Source organism: Labrus bergylta, chromosome 11, assembly GCF_963930695.1.
Source record: "Labrus bergylta chromosome 11, fLabBer1.1, whole genome shotgun sequence".
Taxonomy (NCBI): Eukaryota; Metazoa; Chordata; class Actinopteri; order Labriformes; family Labridae; genus Labrus; species Labrus bergylta.
The window spans coordinates 19,820,104-19,845,678 of record NC_089205.1 but is presented as its reverse complement, the minus strand read 5'-3'; the positions used below and the strand labels follow the sequence as shown (position 1 = coordinate 19,845,678).

At 39.6% G+C, this 25,575-nt stretch overlaps 1 protein-coding gene across 1 annotated transcript in view; it reads right to left on the bottom strand.

Annotated features, from left to right (window-relative positions):
• Positions 1 to 17,801, bottom strand: part of plch1 (phospholipase C, eta 1) — a 50,310-nt gene extending 32,509 nt beyond the window's left edge. The window contains exons 1-2 of the mRNA XM_020654316.3: positions 17,681 to 17,801; positions 358 to 504 (exon numbers count right to left, since the gene is read on the bottom strand). Of these exons, the coding sequence (XP_020509972.2) occupies positions 358 to 504; positions 17,681 to 17,759 (226 nt within the window). The 5' untranslated portion in view covers positions 17,760 to 17,801. The remainder of the gene's footprint in view (positions 1 to 357; positions 505 to 17,680) is intronic.
• Positions 17,802 to 25,575: the final 7,774 nt, after the last annotated feature.

The following is a 25,575-nucleotide window of genomic DNA, read 5'->3' as shown; positions in this document are numbered from 1 at the left end:
AGGTGTACAAAGCTGCGGGCTTTTTCAAAGACCAGGCAATGGAGCCTTTTCTTTTATAGACAGCAAAAGTATAGGTTAATGATAAAACTGTTTCTATTTTTGGTAAAATGTTAATTAACAAGTCAATGTGGACTGCATGTTCAACCATCTTAATTATATCTGAAATCAGTGGAGGGCCCACTCATCATAGATGCTGCAGTTTATAATGATTTAAAATGATTATAAAAACCCCTCTTAGGGTTATTTTGTTTAAAAGCAAAGGAGTAGCATACCAGAGGCTGCAGGAGTGGCAGTGATAAAGAAGAGTGCTTGCATGCAGCTGTAAGTGTATGTGTGTGTGTGTCCATGCATACTCACTCTTCGCCTTCTCACTCTTGCGTGAAGGCTTCCAGCGGATGCAGGAGCGATGCTCATCCAGGTAGAAGAGTCTCACCAACCCTTTGGATCCCGCCTTCAGCTTCACCATCTGTGTCCCCGACTGCATCACACTCATGCATCGCTCCACTACAGAACAAAAATCCCACAAAGACAAACACCGGGGTCAGTAAAGCACTTTATTAAGACACAAAGGGAACAGGTGTCTGGCTAGATGTGTCCTCTTTCAGGAAGGAGTGAGGCAAAGTGTCACAGTGTCGGTCAATTAGCAGTGGAGCCAGCAGTCGATGTGGGTCAGAGTCCAAACTACAACAGAGATGCTACTGTGGGAACACACAAGGCGGCTTTTCTGTAACACACTGACCTGCTGCGGAGACGAAACAGAGAGAAGGAAGAAGGAGAGACATCCCAAAGAGAGAGAGACAGAGCTAATGTGTGTCTCTGTGTTAAAATATTCACTGGGCTCAAACTGTAGTGTGTTCTAAATGAAATCTCCATATCATGCTGGCAGCCCAAAACAAAGTTTAACCTCTTTTAGAGATTAAGAGATTTAGAGATCTTTGTTTCTGTAGTTTTTTCCAGTACAACAGAGGTAAAAACAAATTAGTTTGCATTAAAAACTATATTTGAAGAAACTTTGTTCTCTATTATCATTTTTCTTTCTACTTTGGATAATTCACAAACTTTCCAGCCGAAAGTTTTGACGGCAGGAATATTTCAGACAGTGGGGGGAAATAAGTTGTTGAATCATGATGAGGGTGAAACTGATACTGCATTGTATCATGAGTTATCTTGTGATTCCCACCCAGTGGTGGTGTGGTTCATTAAGGAAAAATAATAATGCAAATTTTAAAAAGGTGGAAACTATTCATTTCAAACCGTCTGCATGGCAGGGGAGCGACCAAGGTGGGTGATTTGAACCTTTACACAGGCATAAATGAATGTCTGCGTGCAAGTTGGTGCATCATGGCTGTTTTATATACTTGATTGATGGTATAGTCTTATTTTTATCTTGTTTTTATTCATCCTATTCTTACTATAGGTTATTTTAACTTGTTTTTACTGAGGGCCTTTCTCTTTAGTATTGAGCATTGCTGTCACTTTATCGTGTTTTGTACTGTCATTTGTGTGTAAAAGTAGGCTGAGTAACTCACTGCAAACCAAATCAACCTACAGGTATCAATAAAGTTACCTTACCTTACTTTACCTTACCTTAGTACACCAATAAACTTACATGCTACAGGTGTTTTAAAGTTTCACAGTGTGCAAAGGCAGATGATAGCTCTGCAGCTTTTCTAGAAATGCACTAAACTACAGTTTATACAGTAAGAAAAGAAGAAAACTTAATCTTATACTTAATTATCGGCAAATGTTTAATTAAAGGCGCTTGAAATAGAAGAAGGAAAAGTAAAGAAGTGGAGAGGGCTGAAGCCAAGAACAGAGGGACAGAATGATGGAGAGAAGTAACTTTGTGTTTGATTGCTTCACTGCCTGAAACTGTCCTGCACTGAGAAGGATAAAAGAAAAACTTCAAACCTTTGACTTTTTTTTGTGGCAGCTGGTGGCAGCAATACAGACGTGGATGACAGCAAAGAGACGGCGAGATTTCTAGCCTCATTAGTGGAGTGTGTGCATGCCTGTGCGTGTCTGTGTGTGCTAATATATGTGTGTACATGAATGCATGAGTGTATTGTTGGTTGTTGCATGAGTGTGGATGTAGCAGCATTTTTCCAGGCATAAGTAAACATAAATATATCCAATACTTTATCTTTTAATTAAATATTTTGTTAACATTGTTTTTTTTATGTTAATATTTCATCATCAGACTTTACTGGTAACAACCTTGGATGTAAGATATTACAGGCTGCATTGATGCTTGCACAGAGAGAGGGAAGTCCCACTCTGTTTACAACACTCTATATCTCTCAACAGATTGATTAAAAAATGATGAACTTCTGACCACATGGATATAATGGAAAACAAATGATGGCCTTTGGTTGAAACCTGAAACCTGTCATTTTTTAAACGATGAGACCTCATAACAAAATCAACATATGTAGACTGAAATTAACACTTGCCACGATGCATCTTAAAAGAATCTTTTCAGTAAATAATCCATCTTTTATATAAATACATGTACTCTAAACATGTTAAAACATCTATTCACCCAGATTATGATTGCAGAGATTGCTGCACTGATCTGTTATATAATACTTGGCCAATCCACCGCTTGCACCTAAGGGGGTTTGAAGATTCAATGAGTTCTCTCCTAGACTGCTTAGAGGATAGCGAGTACATGAATTTTACACCTCTTTGAGTTCCTCAACATGACGAGATTGCTCTAGTATCACAGTTTTAAGATGTCAGGAATGAAGACAACAGACACACACCATATGAGCACATTTGTTCTCTACAAGCTTCTACAACTGCTTCGACACTGGACACAAGTCAGTTGCATCATGAAACGTGGCTTTATTTTTACACTAAACCATCAAACTCCAAGTAGTATTTTCTGCTTAGGGTTGTGACAGCACATTTCCAATTGCTTAAGAAAAATAAGTTCTGCATCAAAACCACATAGATAATGATCAAATTAACAAATCAAAATATGTTTAACTGAATTAAACAACACATAAGTTACATACCAAAAAATGCATGCTCATCACAGACATAAAGGTAAATATGTTTGGGGTTTTTTTTGGGGGGGGGGAGAGGGTTGGGCCTTTTTGCCTTTATCAGAAAGGATAATTAAAGAGAGACAGGAAATGATAGGAGTAGAGATTGAGGGATGACATTTTGGCAAAGAGCCAAAGTCGGATTCGAACCCATGGCCGCAGTGATGAGGACTAAAATATCAGTACACGGGGCGTGCAACATAACCACTTAGCTGTCTGGTGCCCTAAGTCTTTAGGATTTTAAACTCCAAACTAGAACAGTATATTAGCCCTTTGGAAAGATAAGAAATTACAACATGTTTCAAGTTGTAGGATATTCATCATCTTTCCTTTCCTAGACAACATGGATGATTATCTTTTAAAAAAAAATAGGTCAGACCTCTCATAGAATAACACACTGTATTTAAGAACACTTAAGGGCTCCCACTGAGCAGAGTCCTTGTTAACAGGCTCTCTGTCTTGACAAAAGGATGACAAAATAAATAGCTGTTCTCACTTTTGTCTGAGTCGTTGATACTCACTATAGGGACAGTATTATACACTCACACACACACACAAGCATAAGCACAAGCACATGAGCCTGAATCTGTGTTTCATTTCCCAAGACAAATCATGAATGCGCTGATGGCCACACAACCTGCTGTGTTGGTAGCACCATCCAGGATGTGGGAAGAGAAACATGCAGCCATGTAAATAAAACAGTATCCTTGAGTTCTAATATCCTTCGGGATCTTCTCTTCATTACACATCACTGTTGGTTTACTGAGACGACTTTCCACCTGGGCCTGAGAAGAACCAGCACAAGGTCAAGGTAAACAAAAGCCAAGAAAGTTGGCGAGTTTTGGGTTTTTTTTTTTTTCTCCAGAAATTCACTCGTAAACTGAATTTGACTTTTCTATTGTGATGGATAAATCTGGTAATATGAGGTTTTATCCAAGGTTCGTGTCATCATCAAAAGCACAACACAGCTGCTTTACTCAAATGTGTGTAAGTACAAAGGATTAGTCATGTGAACATCTGATATGAAGTATGATGAACATGAACAAAGCCACTCAATGAGACATTTACAAAGAGCCGATGTAAATAAAATTAATAAATGTTTTACTTCAAAAATGTATGTCAATAAAAAAAAATGTATATACTGATCCCACTTTAGCTTATATTTATTTTGGTAAGAGTCATTTTTTTAAAGACTATTTTTGGGGCACAGGTGCGCGAGTAACGAAATGCTACGCGAATAATGGGGTCAACCGCGAGTACTCGTACCCATCCCAAACACAAACAAGCAGAGAATGTGGCGGAACTGGAAACAGGCGATACACAGTAACTAGCATAGAAATGGCAACTGCCAACCAGCATATGTTAGGTGGAGTATTGCAGAATGCAGCAAACCACTGCACACGTAGGCAGTGCTCACATTGGCGTAGTTTGCTATGGCATAGATTCTACGCAGAAGTATAGATCAAGCTTGAAAAGACGAGGAATTTGACAGCAGGAAAAAAAAGACGACGACGACAGATGATAATAACAGATGAGGAATGAATACAAACACATACTTTCTAATAATATATGAGCATGTGCGTATAGTGTTGATAGAACTCTTCAAAGCTGCAGAAAATAATGGGACAATGAAGACATGGGTAGACTAAGAAAGAGGAATTAATTAGAAACAAGAACATAGGCCTTGCTGCATTATTTATCTCGTATAGCGCACTTGTGAAATTCTCAGCTTCATTAGGGACAGAATTTATCAGCAGTCAAATGTGATTTTATTTCTGTATTGATCACATCCCCACTCCCTGCTGCAGCTATGGCCACCTCGTTCTGAAGCTTTCAGGGTAGAAAAAAAAGCTTCCAGCAACTCTTCTTCAGTGCTTAGAAATGTAACATAATAAATCGGGTCCAAAGTGAATTATGCGGTTCACCAGCATCACTAGAGCATACATGCCCATTATCCCACAATTCCCTGCAGTATAAATATGTCAAATTGTTTTTTTCAAAAAGGAAGTCAGATATATTTCATAGAAGAAGCCTAAAAGCGAATACAGAAGTTGGATTATTTTATTCATCCAGGCGGCTCTCCAAAAATACTGACATGGACTGACACATAAGGCTGCCACTGTATGTGTTAAAACACATCTTAAAAAGAGGCAACATGCTCTCTGATGTTGGTGCCCTCTCTGGATTTTATTTTCCATATTTGTCTGAATGTCTTTCCATCCATGAAAGCCCTGACATTTCTTCAGGCTTTCTCCAGTCTCTTGACTCTCAAACTGCTCTGATAAGGATCATTAAGAGCTGAATCACAAACCAGTAGGGGGGAGATTGGGAAGCTAAAGAACGAAGGAGAGGTGGTTGAAGAAAGCTGCCTCGTAATCAAAATTGAGAACTGATGGAAATGGCTCTCAAAAGGCCAGATAAATCAAAGGATCACACCCTTCACACCTTCAAACCAATCTAATGCCTGACTTTCACTTCAGCATCAAAGCTCACACAATCAGTGTGAGGATTTAGATGTATTTCTAGTTTTACTTGCAATTATATAATCTACCCTGCAGAAAATGTGAATCTAGTGTCCTCCTAACCCCTTTCTGGCATTTGAGTGCAGAATATCTGCAGGTGACATGGCCAAGTTATCCATGAGGGTTCTCTCTTGCAACCATGCAGAAAAGGATTAAAAAAGAAAGTCATACACGGCAACTGCAGCCAAGCGTAAAAAGGGTGGATTTCCATCGAGGAAAGACACTAAAATAAAGATGTAAAGCATCTTTTTTTTATTTGTTCATACTCTACCTTTTGCTCCCTTTATCTGAGTCAAATAAAGTCTGCTTCTGTGCATTCACAGATGTGTTTGTTGCTTGCCTTTCTTGCATGTGTGCATGTTAAAAAACTCATCATCTCTGTCGGCACAGAGCAGAGACAGCAGATCAAAGCTTCGTCTCGTCACAGAGGCCCAGGCAAATCAAACATATTTTAATGGGGTGGGCAATAGAGACGCCTCTGTGATAACCTAATGAACAAAGACTGACCTCACTTAGATCCACACAACACAGGTCAGGCCGGAACGACAAACAATGCCATCAACAGCAGTTGTCATTCATCAATTTTCTATCTGAACTGTCATTTTTGATCTCCACATGATGCAAGAATCCTCTCATCCTGCCTTGCAACCTAATTTTTTATGAGTCTATCATCATTTATTTTAGCTGTTACTGTTAGGCCCTCGTTAAGATCGTATTGAGGGTGCTGACTGAAACGGACAACAGCCCGAGTTTTAGCATAATTTATTCATGACAACATAAATTCATATTCAGCAACATCTGCCGGATCCTTCATGCACTATTCATGTGACATAAGGCACCACTGCCTGAACCTTCCACACCAGTTTGACTGTTGATGTGACACAACAATCAAACTGAAATAAAAACCGTCTAAATGGAGGCGTGGTATCTAATTTTTCACTTACTGCTCTGTTTGTTCTGTTGGCTCTCATGTGTGCTGAAGTTTAATCAAGATGTGATTCAGTTTTTAGTTGACTTGCTGTCCACAGGACAAAATGAAGACCATCTACACAGAATTACAGCTAAAACACAAACAAGATGAATTTTCTCTTGCATGTAATGAGTAACAACTCATTAAGACGGCTGCAGGTTCAAAGTCATTTGCAGAAAGTGAGCAATTCAATCATCCTTTGGATACTTTGATACATAAACATGAGCTCCTGCTCTTTTTCTGTGCTGCAAATAGCCACAGCAAGCAATCCAATATGCAAAAGGTTTGTACGCACACATGTTCTGTAAGCAGAAAACACCACGCACAGTAGGAAAAACATCAGAATAAGATATTTTTTGATTGAATATTTAAGTATTGAAAAGAAGGAAAATGCAGTGAACAAGAGGCTCACATTAGTTAAATTGGTTTCTTTCTGTTAGTCATACTGTACTAATAAAAGTGTAGAGTCAACACAGGCAGACATAAACTCACCTATTTGTGTTAGCCTACATTTCTGTGGCACCGCCAAAGAGCCACTAATGTGGTAGACGTTATGTGCCAGGAGAGTCGCGACAGTTATCACCGCCGATTTTTTCGCAGGACCATATAAAAAGGGAGAAGGTACTTTATGAGCTGGACCAAAAAGAGAAGAACGTATTCCATCCATTCTCTCTGCAGAAAATAAGAACCAATAGGATTCTTCTTGAGTTCAGTCCAAGTATACAACACACTCAGCTCCACCTGTGGCTTCACAGTCCAAAAAAACTCTTGGATTTCTTCACATCAGACTACAGTCCAGACTTTCTTCAGACAGAAAGCCTCCACACGCTGAAAAATGAAGCGGGCAACTCAAATCTCCTGCTGTTCGTCCTCTTCTGATCTGTCCTCTGATCAGTGGCAGCACCTTCGCTTCACACACTTCTCTCTGGAAAAACACACACACGTTTCCACCTGTCTGCAGGTCATGTGCTCTACAGGTCATCTGCTCTGCCTGCTGCATCCACCTCTCTTTAATGTTCAGGGGTCTCTCAGAACATGTTCTGCTGTGACGCTGTCGCTGCCAACATGCTACCTCGCTGCTCTGATTCATGTTCTGCATATATGAGCTCCAGTATTGTTGTTTAGTTCATGAAGTGATTATAAAGATGAGGGGTTGAGGAGAGTGCAGCAGATGTGCGTCTCTGCATATATCATCTGGGTTCCATTAGGGTCAGCCATGGGGCTATGAGGATAAGAATGATGACATAACATACACGGTAACGCACTATAAAAGGCAGATTTAATGGGTTAGCGTGTGGGATATGTTTGTCTGGGTGTGTTTGTGTGTGCTACAGGAGTCACTGACAGCACATCTGTCCATCTTGTTCTTAATGCACCTCCATTTAACACAGGCTTCACTCCCCCCGAGGGAGGAGTCCTCTAAAAGCTTAATCAACTGTCTGTACTAAAAATTTAGTGTACTGGTTCATACAAACACAAACACATTAAAGACCCCTTTCATTATGAGCAACATAATACTATAATAAAAGGATAGATTCACATAACCAAATACCCATGGGGCTTTTCCTGACACATAGCGCACACATTGATGTGCATGTCCAGAGAAGGTTTGCGGTTTTGGTGATTGCAGGCGTATCCAGGTTCGGCTTGGTGCAAAGAAGAAGAGAAAATGTACAGCGTTTAGGTTGGAAAGAACCATGAGATGGAGATAGAGTGACTTAAAGATTTAAAGAGAGAGAGAAAGAAAGGCAAAATGTTCAAAAAAAGTATACCATCAGTGGTGGAATAAACAGGCAGATCATGTTTATTGGTGTTAAAGAGCTGCTTGAATATCTGCAGCTGGTCACTGTTGTATCAAAAGAATGAATAAAATGTAAAGACTAAAGCATTGAAACTTATAAAGTAAACCTATACTGCTCTGCATATTTGAAGATAAAAATTTCAATTTAATTTGTGTTTAAATATTTAACACTTAATCATCTCATGTTAAAGCCCCAATGAGGAACTTTTGGTTTGTTTCTATTTTGGCACCCCCTGTTGACCTCAAAGAAGTTGTGAATTAAGTAATGTTATATCACTTTGCCAGTCTTGTGCTGTACATGCGTAAACAGTTTTTTTTTTTTTTTTTGGTATTGCATCGCCTCTCGGGCAGCGGTTTCAGGCATAACAAATAACTACTGTATACAGACATAATCAATCTTGATAGTTTTGGGGTTTTTTAGCTCATAAGAAGACATGAACATTCATTTTATTTGGCTTCATAAGTTAAAACTCTTGAAATGTAAAATATATTGAATTTTATTAGAATGTTAAACACCAAAATGTCTTAATAAGTTAAAAGTTGACTTAACCTGTTACGTATGTGACAGATACAACATGTTTATCGTTGCCATGGAAACACTGGATTTTATGTCAAAGAATGTACATGAGGAAGCGGGAGCTGATACTGAAAGCTGCCATATTGTTGCTGATTGTGCTGCTGTGATAAAAACATAATGTGTAAATTATAGTTGGATGCATCGTCGGTAAACATATTCTCTTCCTCAGGTCTGTTTCACCTGTTCGTATTGACAACGGTCAACTCTGAGTTTGTTTAAATCGGGTGTGCGGGGGAGTAGCAGAGATAACCATCACCATGATTCCCCACCAGCCTTGACGTCATCTTTTGTTATTGTTTTGAATGAGAGCCCCCTGGTGGCAGAATTTAAATTACTGCGCGTTAAACCGTTAAAATAAAGCTTATTTCATTGAAAGATTTGGTTTAGGGACTTTTGAGTAAGTCACTAAACTTTAACTAACACAAATACATTAGATTATTTCAACCAAAGATGGTAGCCAAAGCAGTAGTAAATAAAAATAAGCAGGATTTCACAGGAAGAGTGTCCCTCTGTCAGTGAGTTGGTTATGATAACACAAGAAGTGTTGCACTACAGTGGGCATTAATGTAGGTTCAGCAAAAAGCCTGCTTCCATAAAAGAGGAGCAAGAAGGCATAATGTTACACATTTTGGGGAAAATGGCGACACTTATTCTGGCAAAGTGTTATTTCCTTGCTTATATAGTAGGGAGGTTTTTCAGTCCTGGAAGTAAGATTTTCCCACTTTTACCTCAACAAACCATGTAGGCAGAGTCTCCCAAAAAAAATATCACCGCTTGAAACTGCATTACAGGAGTGATGTAACTAAAATACATCTAATATGGGAGACTAATGTGACAACAAAATGAATGAATTTAGGGTGATGTCATCCACTCTGCATCACTGTTTTCTCAAGGGACATTCAACAGAATATTAATTAAATGAGTCAGGCGCACAGCTCTGTGACCAATGACTCCAGGACAAATGTGAAATCAGGCTGCAACATGGTGGGCCAAGTAGTGCTAGCACATTTGTGACAACTTTTAGTCCAATCAAGATGTTTTATTTTGTCTACTGGCTTGTTTCTGTTCAGAGTCATGCAGGCCTGAAACCTTTTCTAGTTTGTCTTCGAAGGTGGAGGGCACAGAAACTGTCTGAATCAGATGTCAGTCTGAAGTGATGCAGATAGACAGACATTCTCATCCATCCCTGTGGGACTGCTGGAGTCTCTGATCCACCTGATGTTTGTCACTGAAGGGAAACATGGGGGAAACCATCATGAATAACATGTTGACTGCAGAAGGAGGGGAGCTAGCCAAGCAGCCGTGATGCAAGTCATTTGTTGTTGATTGTTGAAAGAAAAATAATATATTTCATCTTTAATTGTGTAGTTTGTTTGAAGCAGGTATGTTTGGTTAAGATAAAGTCATTTAAACACCAGCCAACAACCCCACATCTCTGATAATGTATTTATCAGATAAAGTGAAACTGCAACGCTTGAAAAAGTCCAAAATCACTTAAAAACTGCAAAAAGAGCGCACACAAAACACATATATACAAATCTTACTTGTCATTTCAAGTGTTGTTCTTTAACTTTGGCTCCTACAGTAACAGTGCTCATAAAAGAGCCAGGAAAAAGAAAAAGCCAACAATTGGACTCAAAATACAGTTTGTATCTGCCAAGGATCCATTTGAGCATTTTCAAACTCAGCAGGTAATTGTTTGACAGAGACTTTCTACCACTTAAACTACAAAAAAGGGTTTATAAAGTGCCTTTCATGGTTGTTAACACGGTTATGTTGAATCCACTACTTGGATAATTGTAAGAAAAAAAAACACTCTCATTCAAAAAAGAAACTGCTACTGTAGCCTGGTGGGAGTAGAAGATGGATTTGTGCAACCAAGGTTGAGAATAGTTATCTCTATATTGCAGCCTTTTCTTTTGACAGAAAAAAACACATCATTCACTCAACCTCAAGAGGCCACTTGTACAAAAAAAATAAAGCTGTGGGTTAGAGGTTAGAATTTTGACCTTTAACTGCAACATCCCTCCGGCTTCAGAGAGATGTATCTCTCTCTCCATTATTTCATGCCATTTGTACTATTTTATAACAGCCATTCATGGTTCCTTTATAGATGATGAATTCTTATAACTTCCATACTGACGTTTTATAAACCCCCAATATGCGGTGAAAATGTCTCTTTTTTAACACAGAAAAAACCTACATAACTATAACATCAGTTGACAATCAAGCCACAATCTTGCTGTTGAAAAATGCAAACGTGCACAAAAACTGCATTTCCTCAAATGTCCACTTGAGGCTGGCTTCAAAAACTAAGGAAACTCAATTTGGTCCCATGTTTAAATTTTCATTGTTACAGTAGAAATAAAAATGTTACACCCTGGTTCAAAAAATGATTTAGGTCAAGACAGATCGTTTCTTTATTGGTAAATTATGTACAGGAATTCTTTTTTTTTTTTTTAAATCTTGATTTTTGAGTTAGGCAAACATTTGTATCATTAGTAGTGTCTCTGAGTTAAGTGGCACATTGTAGCCATTTGCAAGGAGGCCCATTTCAACTCCACTTCTTTACCCGTTGCTAGAGTGACAAAAATAAGGATGAGATACAATATCCAACATGGCAACCAACATTGTTCGGCCTCATAATACCTCTTCAGAAACCAATTGATGATGTCACTGAACATACGTCTATGTTTTATACAATCTATGGTGACAGTATTATATACTCGTGTTTACAGTGGAATTTGGAGCCTGGTTCAAAAAAAAAAATAGGTCTGATTAGCTCATGTCTTGATAAGCACACACTATACAGGGGGTGATTTTTTTGACAGCCATCGATGGGACTCCAAAGCCCCCTGCAGTAACAGATGGGTGACATCGCTCAGGCAATGTCCGTTAATATTTACAGTCTATGGTTGAAGAGCACATCTTTTTAAGGAAACATAATGCATTATTGGCTAAAGGTTAACGTGCTAACATGTTGTGCAAGTATGTCAGCATTCTGTTCAATGAAAGCATAGAGCTCAGATAAAGCCTGTCAAACTGCTTGCATGGCTGTGGATTTTCTAATGTGAAAAGCCTTATATTTGTACATACAGGACATCCTTAGTGACACTGATAAGCAGCTGCTACAGACTAACAACACTAAATTCTTATGAAATTTGAAGCCTACCAGTGGCAGTGTTTCCTCACTATAATAGCTTCAGTACTTCACACTCTACGTAGCAGAATTCTGTACGCTACGCTCACCTCAGGGGACAAACTCCAATATAAAAGGTAATTAGACAAAACCTGTGCGTAAGAAGTCAAAAATATGTTGGTATATCCACTCATTAGCGACATGAAAGGTTGGGAAAACACACACTCTTATCTCACAGTCAGCCACCTCGCCTAATTAAGAACGCTCAAGGCAGCAGCGATGCTACAAACGGGTTCCCGGGTCTCCTCGGGGAGCAGGGTGTGAAGCAGCACCGGAATAAAAATAAACACATGACAACTGCAGCATGATAATGCATTCACCAAAATATGCTACAGGGGGCTCCCTGAGTGGAGGAGTTCACTGCATAGACATCAAAGAAGGGAACTGAAGCCTGTGTGAGTGTGTGGGAGTCTATATGTGAGGGGGGGGGTTTAAGTATTGATGTTGACGGTTACTGCAATGTTAAGGCATATTCTTTCTTCCAAACTCAGGCTGGATGACTGTGAGGAGATGGAGATACAGTATCTTTGGCAACAGAGCCAGACTGCTATGAAAACTGTCTGATCTACTGCTTCAAATGAAATATAACTGCCTCACTGGTGCTACATTTAAGGACACAAAAAATGGCTAAAAGTAGCGCTGAGTATATTAAGTTGACCGAGCTCCTGGGTAGCTTATCAACTGCAGAGGGGATGGAAGAAAATGAAATAAAAGCAAGTATAATTGGGTTTATATTTCTCACTGAGTAACAGCTATAGAGAGCACATTTAAAATGCCTTTAAAAACTCTCCAGCTGCAGCTTGATATCGATGATAGCCTTAAGAATCCCAGTGAGTTTATATAACCAGTTGTTATACATTCACATCCTGTATGCTTGATGTGAGAAACAGCTAAGTCAACAGGCATGAAGGTACTGTAACGCCTCATCAGTGAAAAATGCAATGTAAATGCAAATTAGACTTCTTCTGAATCAAGAAAAAAAGACAAAGAAGCATGTTAATGAACCTGGATATGAACAAGAGCTAGTTGATGAAAATGTTTAAATGTGACATATTTAAGCTTAACTGGAAAATACAGGTGTAAATACAGAATAGTAAAGGAGATTATGGAAGGGTATTCTTTGATTTATTTTAATTTAACCTAAGTTTAAGCTCAAATATCTAAGAGAATAAAACAGGACGTGATCAAACATTCAGTACCAGCTTTCCGCTCTTAGATGTCTTTAATACTTGGTGCTACAGAAATATAACCTGAATGGAGCTGAGAAAAGAGAGGAGAGGCGATGCTTGAAATCTTTCAATACTTGTTGAGTTTAGGTGTTGAGTCCAAACTGTTACGTACTTGTGAATAATTTGCATTAATTGACATCAACATCAATTGTATCAGACCATCAATGTCGGCTTTTAGTACTTGTCTGATTTCTGTCTTCATAATTCCAGACACATTTCAGAAGGTACGAATTGGCTGTTAGAGGGGAGGAGAGGAGAGGAGAGGAGGGGAGGGGAGGGGAGGGGAGGGGAGGAGAGGAAGAGGAAGAGGAGAGGAGAGGAGAGGAAGAGGAAGAGGAGAGGAGAGGAGAGGAAGAGGAGAGGAGAGGAGAGGAGAGGAGGAGAGGAGAGGAGAGGGGAGGAGAGGAGAGGAGAGGAAGAGGAGAGGAGAGGAAGAGGAGAGGAAGAGGAGAGGAGAGGAAGAGGAGAGAAGAGGATTGATAATAACCGCAACTCCAGTAAAAAGAGGAAAATAGCTGAAAGGATGATTGTGTGTTCCTGTGGTGGCTGTTGGCTGTTTCTCTGCCCTGGAGCAACAGAAATAAAAGGGAAATGACAAAGGGGGATGGGGGCATGCTGAGATTCATCATAATCATCAGAACAGGAGAGACACATGAGGAAAAACACATTTTACATGGAAAAGCCATTTCCTCCATGTGGAGATTATTAGCAGCCATGCATACTCCTCCAAACCTCTCTTCCTCCATCATCTCTTTCTCCTTTCTGTCTCTGTAAAGGGGCCAGTGTTGGCATGCAACTCCTCTGAGCACTAGGGTTGCCAAAATGAATAAAGAGGTAGCCCATTTGTCCAAAGCAGCAGACAGGAGCCATCGTCTCTCAACACAACTCTCACAAAGATAAAGACACACCGAGACTTGGGATGAAGACTGACAGCTTGACACATCCTGCCAGTGATGCAACACATTTTTGACAGCACACGGCAGAGAGCAAAAGGGTTTCACTAATAGCCCTGGGACTGCTCGGGTTTCAATTTTGCCATCAAAGCTCGGCCCAAATCTCTGTCACAATTGTGTGGCGCAAACATGCCCTGCCCGGCTTTCAAGGGATTCCTATTTCTCTCCGATGCAGCGCTGTCACTGAGCTGCATGGCATATGATAAAGCTATGTGGTGGTCATTTCCTCAGGCAACTTCTCACCAAAGGATTCGATAAAGATCTCCATAGGTCGTAAAATTTCTGTAAATGGTGCAGAAGATGCAGGGTTGTAAAGGATGTGGCAAATCCACACCTATGTGCCATGTGGACTGAGGCCAAAGCAGGTCCTGTCAGATCACATTCAGAGGCTTTTCTGCCCCCTGGTGACGATCACAAAGGGGTATTTTCAGCACCAGGGACAGTTTCCTGCTGCTGCTCCACTGCTGCTCTACATCATGAGCTCTCATTAAAACTGACAAAATTTGCAGCAAGTTTTCTAACTCGAACTGAAATTAAAAACCGATTTCAAATATAAAATATTTGTTATGTGTTGTACCCAAAATGTCGATGAACATTAATTGTGCACGGTGACTGTATCCTGCAAATTGACAATCTCTAATTAGTGACTGTTGCAGTTTGAGTTATGCAATTTCTCAAAAAGAAAAAAGCGCAATGGAGAAATTACGCATGGGCATCTTGCAATAGGCTACTCAAAGGAATACCAAAGGAATGCATGCAGCACACACAATATTCCCCCCGCATTTATGAGGGACAGACACATCAGCAAAACGTCAGTACAAATTAAGAATGATCCCTTACCCTTTTCCAAACTCAGATTCCTGCAAACTTCAAGTTCTGCCATTAAGGACTGGAGTTGTTGCTCTCACAAGCTCCCGCCATGCGTTTTAGAAGTATTTTTTTTGTATCCTGGTTATAGCGGTGTGAAAATCCGTGAAAATATACCTGATAAAACAGTTTCTCTAATTAACAAAAAAAGCGCGCCATGCTGATGAAATGTCACTTTCTTTTTTTTTTTTGAATCCAAAAAAAAAATAACAAGCTCTCAAACCAACTGCTCCCCAGCATCTACCTCAGAGTGTTCTGCCAACCTCTCACCACCCAGCATCCACTCGCACATCCTATCCTCTCACCATGCAAGCGCTACACAGAGGCAAAAAGGATAATCCGATTTCTCACTCGCTCGATGGACAGACTGGAGAGTGGATGTTAATGAGAAAGAGCGCGAGACTGGCGCGGATTGGGTTAGAGTGAGTGATGGCGCGCAGAGCGATGTCTGAACCGGCTGAGTTGTCCATTTGGACTTTTCATCAGCTTTGCCAGCCATTCTGGTCAGGCTGTTTGGCGACAGTTTTGACATTTTTCACCAAATTGGGATCTTGGTAGCAATTCCCGTTTATATCCGTGAGAGAATAGAGTCACCGTCGCGCAGGCATGTCAGCGCTTTGACCCAAGCTTTTTCAGTGTGCCCCAGTGTCTCTCTGTCCATGTCTCGTAGCTCTCAGAAAACCAGCAGGAAAACATGATTCCTGGAGTATATGACTGTGCACGTGCCATCATATACACGCGCACATGAAAGTCCCAAGAGAGTCAAAGGAGAATCTCAGAGAGCGCAGATTTTTGAACATTAATTAAGGGGTAGTTCTAAATGTGTGTGTGTGTGTGTGTGTGTGTGTGTGTGTGTGTGTGTGTGTGTGTGTGTGTGCGTGTGCGTGTGTGTGTGTGTGTCATGCGCGCACGCCAGCCTCGAGTGTCTCATCCTAGGTGAGTTAATTCCCTGATGAAAGTTTGGTTCAATGAGGAGCTCCCAGATTAGTGCTGCTCATTGGTCCACGTGAAAGCTATTTAATTAAGATTTGCAGGAGACAATTACAGAACCACTACATGTTTGAGCACTAAGAGCCAGAGGCCAGTGTTACTAAATCGATTAGTGCTGTCTGGAGGAACAACAAGACATGTCTGAACACCAGTGTCATCCTGAGCTCAAGATAGCATGTAGGGGTGTGTGTGTGTGTGTGAGAGAGAGAGAAAGAGAGAGAGAGAGCACTCCATGTATACTTGAACATATTTGTGTGCTTCCTTGATTTAATTGTAAATCTCTCTTCATCCACACCTGTCTGATCTCAGACAGTTTCCCTTCCGCTCACACTGATTTATGAACCATGTCCAAACTAAAAACATCTGCAACTCTGTCTTCAAGACAATACAGGAAACAACTTGGAGAGGGGAACGAGCCTGAAGGAATCAAGGTCAAGTAGAAATAAAGGAAAGAAAAATAAGATAAGCAGCTTCTGTAAGAGTTCATATACCAATGGGAATACCTACTGTCGAGGTCATGATCAGAAACATAGACAGAGATCAAATGAATCTGATAGTTTTCTTGCCAATAGAACAGACAAATTATTTCCAGTTTCCTTCGTTTTCACTCTACTAGCTTCAATAAGGCTGCTAGATTAGAATCAGGCTATGATATCTTCAATGGACTGTAAAGACGTCTCAATCTCAATTTTAAAAAATGTCTTCTCATTTCATGCTCGGTTGGCATTTCATTTTCATTTTTTTTAAAGAAAAAACAGCTTTGGATTGAAGGGGTTGTATTCCAAATGAAGAACAAATGAGTGACATTCCCATAAATGTGATAAGACCCTTAGTACAAAGCATGACAGAGGGGGAAACTGAGACTCGTGTTCACTCTCTGCATCAGTCAGGTCAATCCATCATCCACAGCAGAGAGCCGAAGCAATCAAGTTTGATTTCTGCTACAGAACAATCTGAAAGCACAAACTCAGTGTGCCATGGTTTGATGCTTGCTGTTAAGTGGTCTGTGTGCTGTAGATGTGTCAAAGATATGTCTTTGAGTTATCTGGCGGATCAGTCTCAAAACTCATATATCCCCATCAAATTGACTATTTTAAGTATCTTTCAAGGAGGAAGAAAAGAGGAAAATTGCATTATTTGCTATAGGTTATCATCAAATCATGTACTCATGTGTACTCGTGTATGAATCAGCCATAGAGAGAAATGTGAAGAAATGCAGTTGTTGCAGCCTATTTCTGCACAATTGTTTACAGTATATATACTGCAAAAAAAACACAGTTATCAATCCATGTAAAGTCCAATGCACCATCTTCATTCTTATCGCACATTAAAGTGCTTTGAATGAGGTTTTCTGAACACATAAACTATAAAAGGGTTTATATCACAAAACTGAATCTCAGCTGAGCAGTCTGCAGTAAAAGCCTGTACGCACAGCAGTCTCCCTCTGCTGTTCATTTCAATGTCTTACAGTTGTGAACATGAATTAAATTACATTATTCTGTTGTGCCTGAATGATGTTTACCGTGAAAGGTGCTGTTGTCTTTGAGGAAGTGCCGGCGGTATTGGGGCTCTCCTTTCCTGTTCACCACCCAGGAGCTCATGGTGAGAGGAGGAGGGACGTTGAAGGACGATGAAATAGGGACCTACAACGAAGAAGAGAATTCAGCTGTTACATTCAAACAGTAGGATTATAGAAATCTGGAAAAAAAATGAACTTAAATATATAAAGATATCTTGTGTAATGAGTCAGCTATTTGCTTCCTGGCTATGGATAGTGTTACTAAACGGAAGGTTAGGCACTTTGCAGGGTTGGTATTTCAAGGTAAATGAGAACAGACACCTTCTGCAGTAATCACTTTAATTACATCAGGAGCTGAAAAGGCTCACTGTTAGAGTTACAGACAACTTTATTTTTAATAATGAGCAGGGTACAAATATTACATTTCTGACATCTTCAAAATTGTGTTAGCATGACGATGTGGTAGTAAACAGCAGTAAACTTTAGTTGAAGTGATTTTACTGTTAGTTAGATTATAATAGGTTAAAGAAAACTGCATTTAGTGCAGTTAAAGACTCAATACAAGAAGAAGAAAAAAATACTTTACTTTACTGGTTTAATTTGTTCATATTCTTAAATTGCTGCTAAAAGTTTTAGTGGTCGCATAACTACTACTACTCCCCTGCATGGTGTGAGGTTTTCTTCAAAAATATCATTGTCAATGTGATCAGAGTCAACACATAGAATAAAATTAATGACAATGACAGCTTTTAGCTATTTACACTATACCTATTTATAAGCCTTATAGACTCTATTCTGTCTTTATCTGCAATGAAAACATTCTCTGGTTTTCCACTTTGCCACAGTAAACGGTCATCCAACCACGTCTAATGCCACTCTCTTTTTTTTTTTTTCACCTTATCCCCTTTTGATAAAAAAAACATCTATCTCTCTCCATGTGTGCTCATCTGTCTTCTTTCTGTTTCTCCTTGCCATCATTTCCACTTCTCCTTCCTGATCACTTTTCATTGCTACCCCTTCTACTGCCAGTTTCACTGCTTAGTGTTTCCACACCTGTTGCTAATCCATCTTGCTGTGATTTACTGCCTCTCACTACAAACACACACTCTCTCACACACTCACTAACACACACAGGAGATGTACAGACATGGGAGGGCCTGGAGCCTCTGGGACAGTTATTGGCGTCTGGTTGCCGGATGACCTGAGTGGAGCTGACTCTCTGTTTGAACACGTACAGCTCAGGGGTCGAGTATCTTTGAGGTGAAAGTACTTTCCTCTGACCCCCGCGACCACCCCACTTTAGAACACAGAAGCCTGGATTAGCAACTTTTTATATCTGTTCCCTTAAATAATGTAAGGATATCCTTTTTCTATCATGAGTAATATTTTATCACTATTGATTAAATATTAAGCTGTACTCTGGTGACTCAAAAGTTGATGCTGGTGTAAAAAGTTAACTTTCCAATAACCTAAAATGGGATCCTGCAAAAGCTTAGCAAAAAATAGGAAACTTGTATGAAAAAGATTACCGTTGAGACTTAAAGAAAAAATCCCAACAAAGAAATAGCACAAAAAGCAGGAACGAGAAATAGACACCTTTATAACCACAGTTCTCCAATTCCTTAAAAGAGATTAAAAAGAAAAGAGTTTGAAATGATTTAACACAAGGCAGGTTTGAAAACTTTTTGTTGCCTTTATGTTTTAAGTTATGTTTTTTTTTAGACTTTTATTCCGAGTTCACCTTGTGCTTGCATTGCCTCAAAACTGCTCTGCACTGACGGTGGAGCTTGGCCCCTTGTGGCTTTCTGCTTTAATTATAGCATAATATCTCTAAATGATTGTTTGTTTTCATAACAGAGTCCCAATTAGAGATGGGAGCAGAGCAAAGGAACAACACTGGAGACATTGTTTGAGCAGATTTAGCGGTGAGTCAGTCTGAAATACTGCTGGGTTTTATGAATCCACCATTGAAGTCATATATGGCAAGAAGAAGTAATAAGCAAGGTAGTGAGCTTAACCAATGATGCACAAAGACATATAGTTTGAGAGTTTTTGATAGTGTCTCATTAAGTTTTGTGATACTGCCACAAACGTAACACACAAAGAATACAGATCGTGTTTATATATTGAGCTTGTGTTGACCCGTATAAGCCATGCATGAGTGTCACTAAATTAAAGGTAGACCTACATCTTCTGGGGAATTGTATTATATCTCTTTTTTGATACTAGTTTGTTGTTTATACACAAAACTATAGCAGCCCTGTTTGTATTTGTGTGAGTGAATCAGTAAAATGACTCTGCTTCTCCTCTTCTTACTGCGTGTAACACTATAGTAACCTTCTCAGCTATAGGAGGGCCCAAACCTCATGGGACTACAGTCTGTTCTACTCAGTCCATCAGGCTACAGAAGAAGCTTCAAAATAAATGTTTCACTGCCACAAAGACTGGTGAGTCACTCCATCGCAGGCTTTCACAGGAAGTAGGTCAAGGATGCCCCTAAGTTAAAAAAAAATCTAATGAGAGAAATACAATCTGAAACATGTGGATGCAGCATTTAAGTGCTTCCACTATTTCAGTCTGTCATAAATGTAAAACACACATTTTATCATCTCTGTTTTATACAGGTAATGCTGGGTAACCATTGGCTGTATATCATGGGGGCACTATGGAAGAAATATGCCTTTTATAATAACATTTAAATCCAATCACAAGAAGCAAAGAAAGCACAGCTCAGCAGCCTTTTTTCCCTAAAAGTGTAGCCTGTTGCCCGTGCTGTAATAACAAATTTTACAGCACTATTTCATTAGATCAACAGTAAGTAAGTTCGAAAAGTGCCATAAGCTTAATATATCCAGGGAAACTTCACCTTTTGATTTTATTTACAAATGGAATTATCTGCTGATCTGCTAAACTGTTGATGGCAATCTATTTATCAGCCAAATTTCTATTTTTTTTTGCTGACAACAGACTCTAATGTAGCAAGGTCTCATTGTGTCCAGTTCTCAACAATTTAGTTGGTCAATAAAGTGTTGCCATAACTGATTGAAATCAGCCATATAAACATCAGCTATGAAGTAAACAATCAAATATAAGTCAACTGTCTGTTTAGTCTGCATGACACAACTTTGATATTCACCACTATCTGTAACAATGGCCCTCTCATGACACACAAAGACATCTGTCATCCTGCACTGACTCATGTCATCCAGCTCTCTGTTAAGACATGATTAATGAGAGATACAATGGTTGTTCTATTTTATGATACCAGCTGCCATAAATGCTAAGTGATTATGTTTACTATTCAGAAATTCCGTTACCCCTCTTTGTATTGTCATGCTTAAATCCTGCATTATTCTGCTCTCTTTGTATTTCCCTTCACTAAAGGTCTGGATGTCCATCCTGTTGGCATTCGGCCTTTAAACCACCTTGAAGTTGAAAACAGTCAATGAGTAGCCTGTAATTGCTTGTTCAACAGTTTTCAGAACACCGAGTAAACAGTCTTGGTATGCTGATGGCTAGACTGATGGTTTCATGATACGTTCTGAGAGCCCTTAAAGGTTTCATGCTACAATTTGAGTACTCCTTGACCCATTAACCCATATGCTGTAAAGGCAACAGGAGGGATGGAAGAAAATGGCTTTTCGATTTATTCAAAATATTGCCCATTTTCAAATGGAAATTATATATATATTATATGTGTCTGTATGTGTGCAGTTTACTCTTTAGGAGTTTAGGGATGGTTAGACATTTTATGACTTGTTTGGTGCAGCACTGCAATTTTAATTTCTGCTCATAATCAAACATATTTATCTTTTAACTTTCTATTTCTATTTAAAATATCTCTATTACATGTAGATTTTATTATTATCCTACAAATGTGCAATTTTTATTCAGATTCCCCAAAAAATCTAGCTGCTTAACAAACAGAACTAACTAGTTATTTTTTTTATAATGAATCCCTGTTCTTGTTTATTTATAGTGATTCATAGTTTGGTTAATAAAACATCCAAAGCACCACAGTGCCCCCTCTGTTGACTCTTTACGTGTCTCCTAAAAACATACATTTATATCATGGCGTTTGAATCCTCTGGACCTGAATGTATTTTTTCTCTTCCTTGTCTCTATATTCCTATAACTGCTGTGATTCTATTTTTTCATTTCATGCATTGTATTTCAATCAGCTGCTGCTTTTCAAAAGTGTTTTATGAGATCATTTGATTTGATATTAATGTCAAATACAACTCAAACGTAGAGTAAATTCTCACATCTGAGAAGCTCAATTCTACTCACTTACTGGTGCAGACTGAATAAGTCAACAAACCATTTCAGCCCCCACAGAATGTCTGTGATGTGTTTTCACCATGCAGGTTAGGGGAAAGAAGGAGGAAGTTGTAACATGTAAAATATCCGGCCTGTGCTGCTTCAGTGAGCTTTTGACCTGATAAGGAGACAGTGTGAACCCTGCAGGCAGAAAGGTTACTGAGGGGTCAGAGGTTTTTTTTTACACAGGGGCAAGCCGGTCAGGTTATCAGAGCTTGTCAACAGACCATGAAATAATGATTCAAACTGTGGAATCTCCTCTGATGTGAGTCATAAACTGATTACCTGGATTTTAAGTTGTTTGAGAGACTGCCTATGTTAGAAAAAAGAATCTTAAGCTGGATGTTTAGTACAGAGCGTGATAAAGTGGTGAACTATCTGACCTTAAATTATTCATTTAATCTAAAAGAAGAGATTCAACTATATGATTTATGTAGAGTATTTATTTTGTAAACCTTGAGAGTTCAATAAAGATTCAACTTTCATGTGCTGCTGAGTGCATGTGTGTGTGTGTGTGGCAGAACATGTGTGTGGAGGGGTCATCTTGCTTTACCGTGGAATTGATGGGTGGGTAAGGTCAGGAGTCAAACCGCCAGATCTATTTGAAGCAGAGACACCCCTCAAAATCCTTACCTCCTGTTCCTATCCTCAACGTTTACCTTCAGGTTCTGGAAAGCTCAAACTTTCTGCTTCACGTCAGCAACAAACAACTGCTCATTTATAAAACAAGAGCTTGTTCCAGTAGAGTCCAGTTTATACACATGTGCCATTTCACAGAGCAAGCGCCTTACTTGCCTCCCACACACAGCAGTAGTTTCATTCATTCATTTCATCCAATACCAAAGTGTTCTCCTCCTTTCCTTTCCACTGAGAAACTTCAATTATTCATGAGGGATCACAGCACCCACAATGACTCATGTTTCCACTCCTACAACCCAACACCAGCAAGCTGATACACAGTTCACAATACTTCAAGTCACAGAATAACAAGGGAGTCACTTTTCAGCTCATGCATTCCTACACACACACATGCATAGACACACAAACACTACAGTACATGTGGGAATGTGATTGAATTGACACCTCATAATACGTTTTTTGCAACTTAGTGTTTGTTGTGACAGCAGGTGGAAGCAAGTATCTGCATCATGCAGAGAAATTAACAATTAACAATATCACTTTCTCATTAAAAGTTAGTGAAAAAGATCCAGAGGCCTGTATCAGTTTACATATAAGCCTCACCAGCTCAGCCTGACAAAGACCCTCCTTGTGTCTTGCATGAGATGTTGACAACAGTGTGTCAGGTTTATCAGGCAGCAGTAAAGAAAGAAACTAAACCTTTGTGTTTTTTGGGGAACATTTCAGTCACACCAGCTCTCTGTCTCTTTAAATCTCTTTGTCTTTCACACCCGGGCCCAGCTACACACAGCCACTCAAATCAAATCAAAAAAAATCCCCAAGGACCCTTCTCTCGGACGGGGGAGTGCCCCATCTCTTTCTCTCTGGGACGGCTACCGGCTGAGTGTAATAAAGGCCTTTGTTAAGCTGCCCTGCTGCAAATCTCTGTTGTTGGAGCACAATGGGAAGGAGCACCAAAATGTGAAATACAGGTAGCAGAAAATACATTATCAAATCACAAAGATGAGATATTGATTCTAGTATGAGCAAAAACTAAGTGACAAAAAGATAGAAGTGATGACATGAGCTCAGGCAGTGTGTGGTTGTCAAAATGCTCCACGAAAAGGAAGATGTTTGGAGCATGTTTGCCCTCAGCTTACCTGGAGTGGTACAATAAAGATAAAGATTCAAATGTCATGAGTTTTTATTGTACAGAGCCGTTGTCCAGTCACACTGGTAAAACAAGTGCACATCTGCTTGGATACTGTATACAGTGTCCTAACAACAGTACATTTAAAGTGACAGCTAACTTTGTTCAGTTAGCTATCATCAGAGAAGTGCAGTTAAGTTTCAACAAACTTGATTTGAAGTGAGTAAAAGACTCCTTTATTGATAGAATGTCATACTGGTTTTGGTAAGAAAACAATGTCAGTCCTTATTGAATCATATCACTTACTTCTGTCACTTTGAAACCACGTTGTAAGCTCCCTCACAAAATCTTGCCACTTTCATCAGAAAAGTAGTCCCTCAGGCACAAAATGTCCATGGCGCAGGGAGGGCACGTGGAAGTAAGAGACAGTCCCAGTAGTGCTGTTTCAGGCAAAGACCATGTCCCCAACAACTTCATTGGTGTGGGCAAGTACCCACCACTACATCAAGCAGGGTGCCTATTCAAATGACTACTACAAATGTGGATCCAGTGGAGTCTGGAAAACCTGGTATGGATTTTCAGACTGGACTACTTTTCCACAGTAGAGTCAAAGCGATGGTTTTCTTAATCAATCCACCTTCTTTATTCAAAATGCAGGAACAAAAAGAGAACATAAACTGACATTTTTGAAAATACATTTGTTTTGAATAGCGACAAAACTCCCATAAGCTGCAATTTACCTCCCTTATGATAAGGTATCATAATATCCTGATTTTTGTCTTTATTAAGATTCATTTTAGATTAGATAACAGTCTGCAGCCATCAATTTGAACAGTAGACTTTTTAAATCAAACTAAAATGAAGAGGTCCCAAATTCCTCTCCTGACGTTCCATCAAATTTCAGATAAGAACTCTTGAAGCTTTTGTTTTAAAGGCTTCTTCTTCTCATTTTCTCAGTAGGTTTCAATCACAGGAAGCCACATCAAAATGTAAATTTGAATAGTTGAAAATAATGTAAAAAGGTTAACTTCCAAGCTGCTGCTCTTTATATCTCCAGTCGAACACTGTTCACTGATTATCCTTGATGGACTTGACATTTGCAAAAATACTACATTATCATCTGCATAGGTATATATTTATTTAAAGACATGATTAACCTCTTCAACAACATAATTGATTCTGTGATCTCCTACTTCACAGACTTTACTTTTCCTCCCCCTGCTCTCCGTCTCAGCCGTGGTTTCCCTCCCACCCCTCCTCTCAGTGACAGTTCAAAGTCTGGCAGCAACAGCCATCAGGCTGAAATGCACCTTACAGTTTAAACCAGCCCACCAATCACGAGGCTCCTCGGCCGTAACAGTCGCTAGTAACATTTGCACAACAAAAGAAGGGCTAGCTGATTCATCAACCACTCCTCCCCCCCCCCCCCCCTTTCCTTCACTCCCTTTCCCTTCCACTTTGACTCCTCCTCTCCTCCCTTTGTGCTTGCATCCAAAATCCCCTTCTACCCCTGTGACCTCCTCCTCATTTGCACTAATCTCCTTGCACCCACTCGATTCACTGCCTCAGTTCTACCTCTAGCTGCACCGAGACCCCCTTACCCTGCACCCCACAGGACACTCATTCGCAGATCCTCCTTCTCCTCCTCCTCTGTCTTGCATGGATAAAAATCACAGCACATGAAGCACAAGGTGTAATTCTAGCTGTGGACTTATGCTGCAAAACAATAACAACTATCACATGAGCATTATCTTGGATACACATGAAATGTACTTCTTCAGCGGGCTTGGTAATGCACCCATTTGATAAA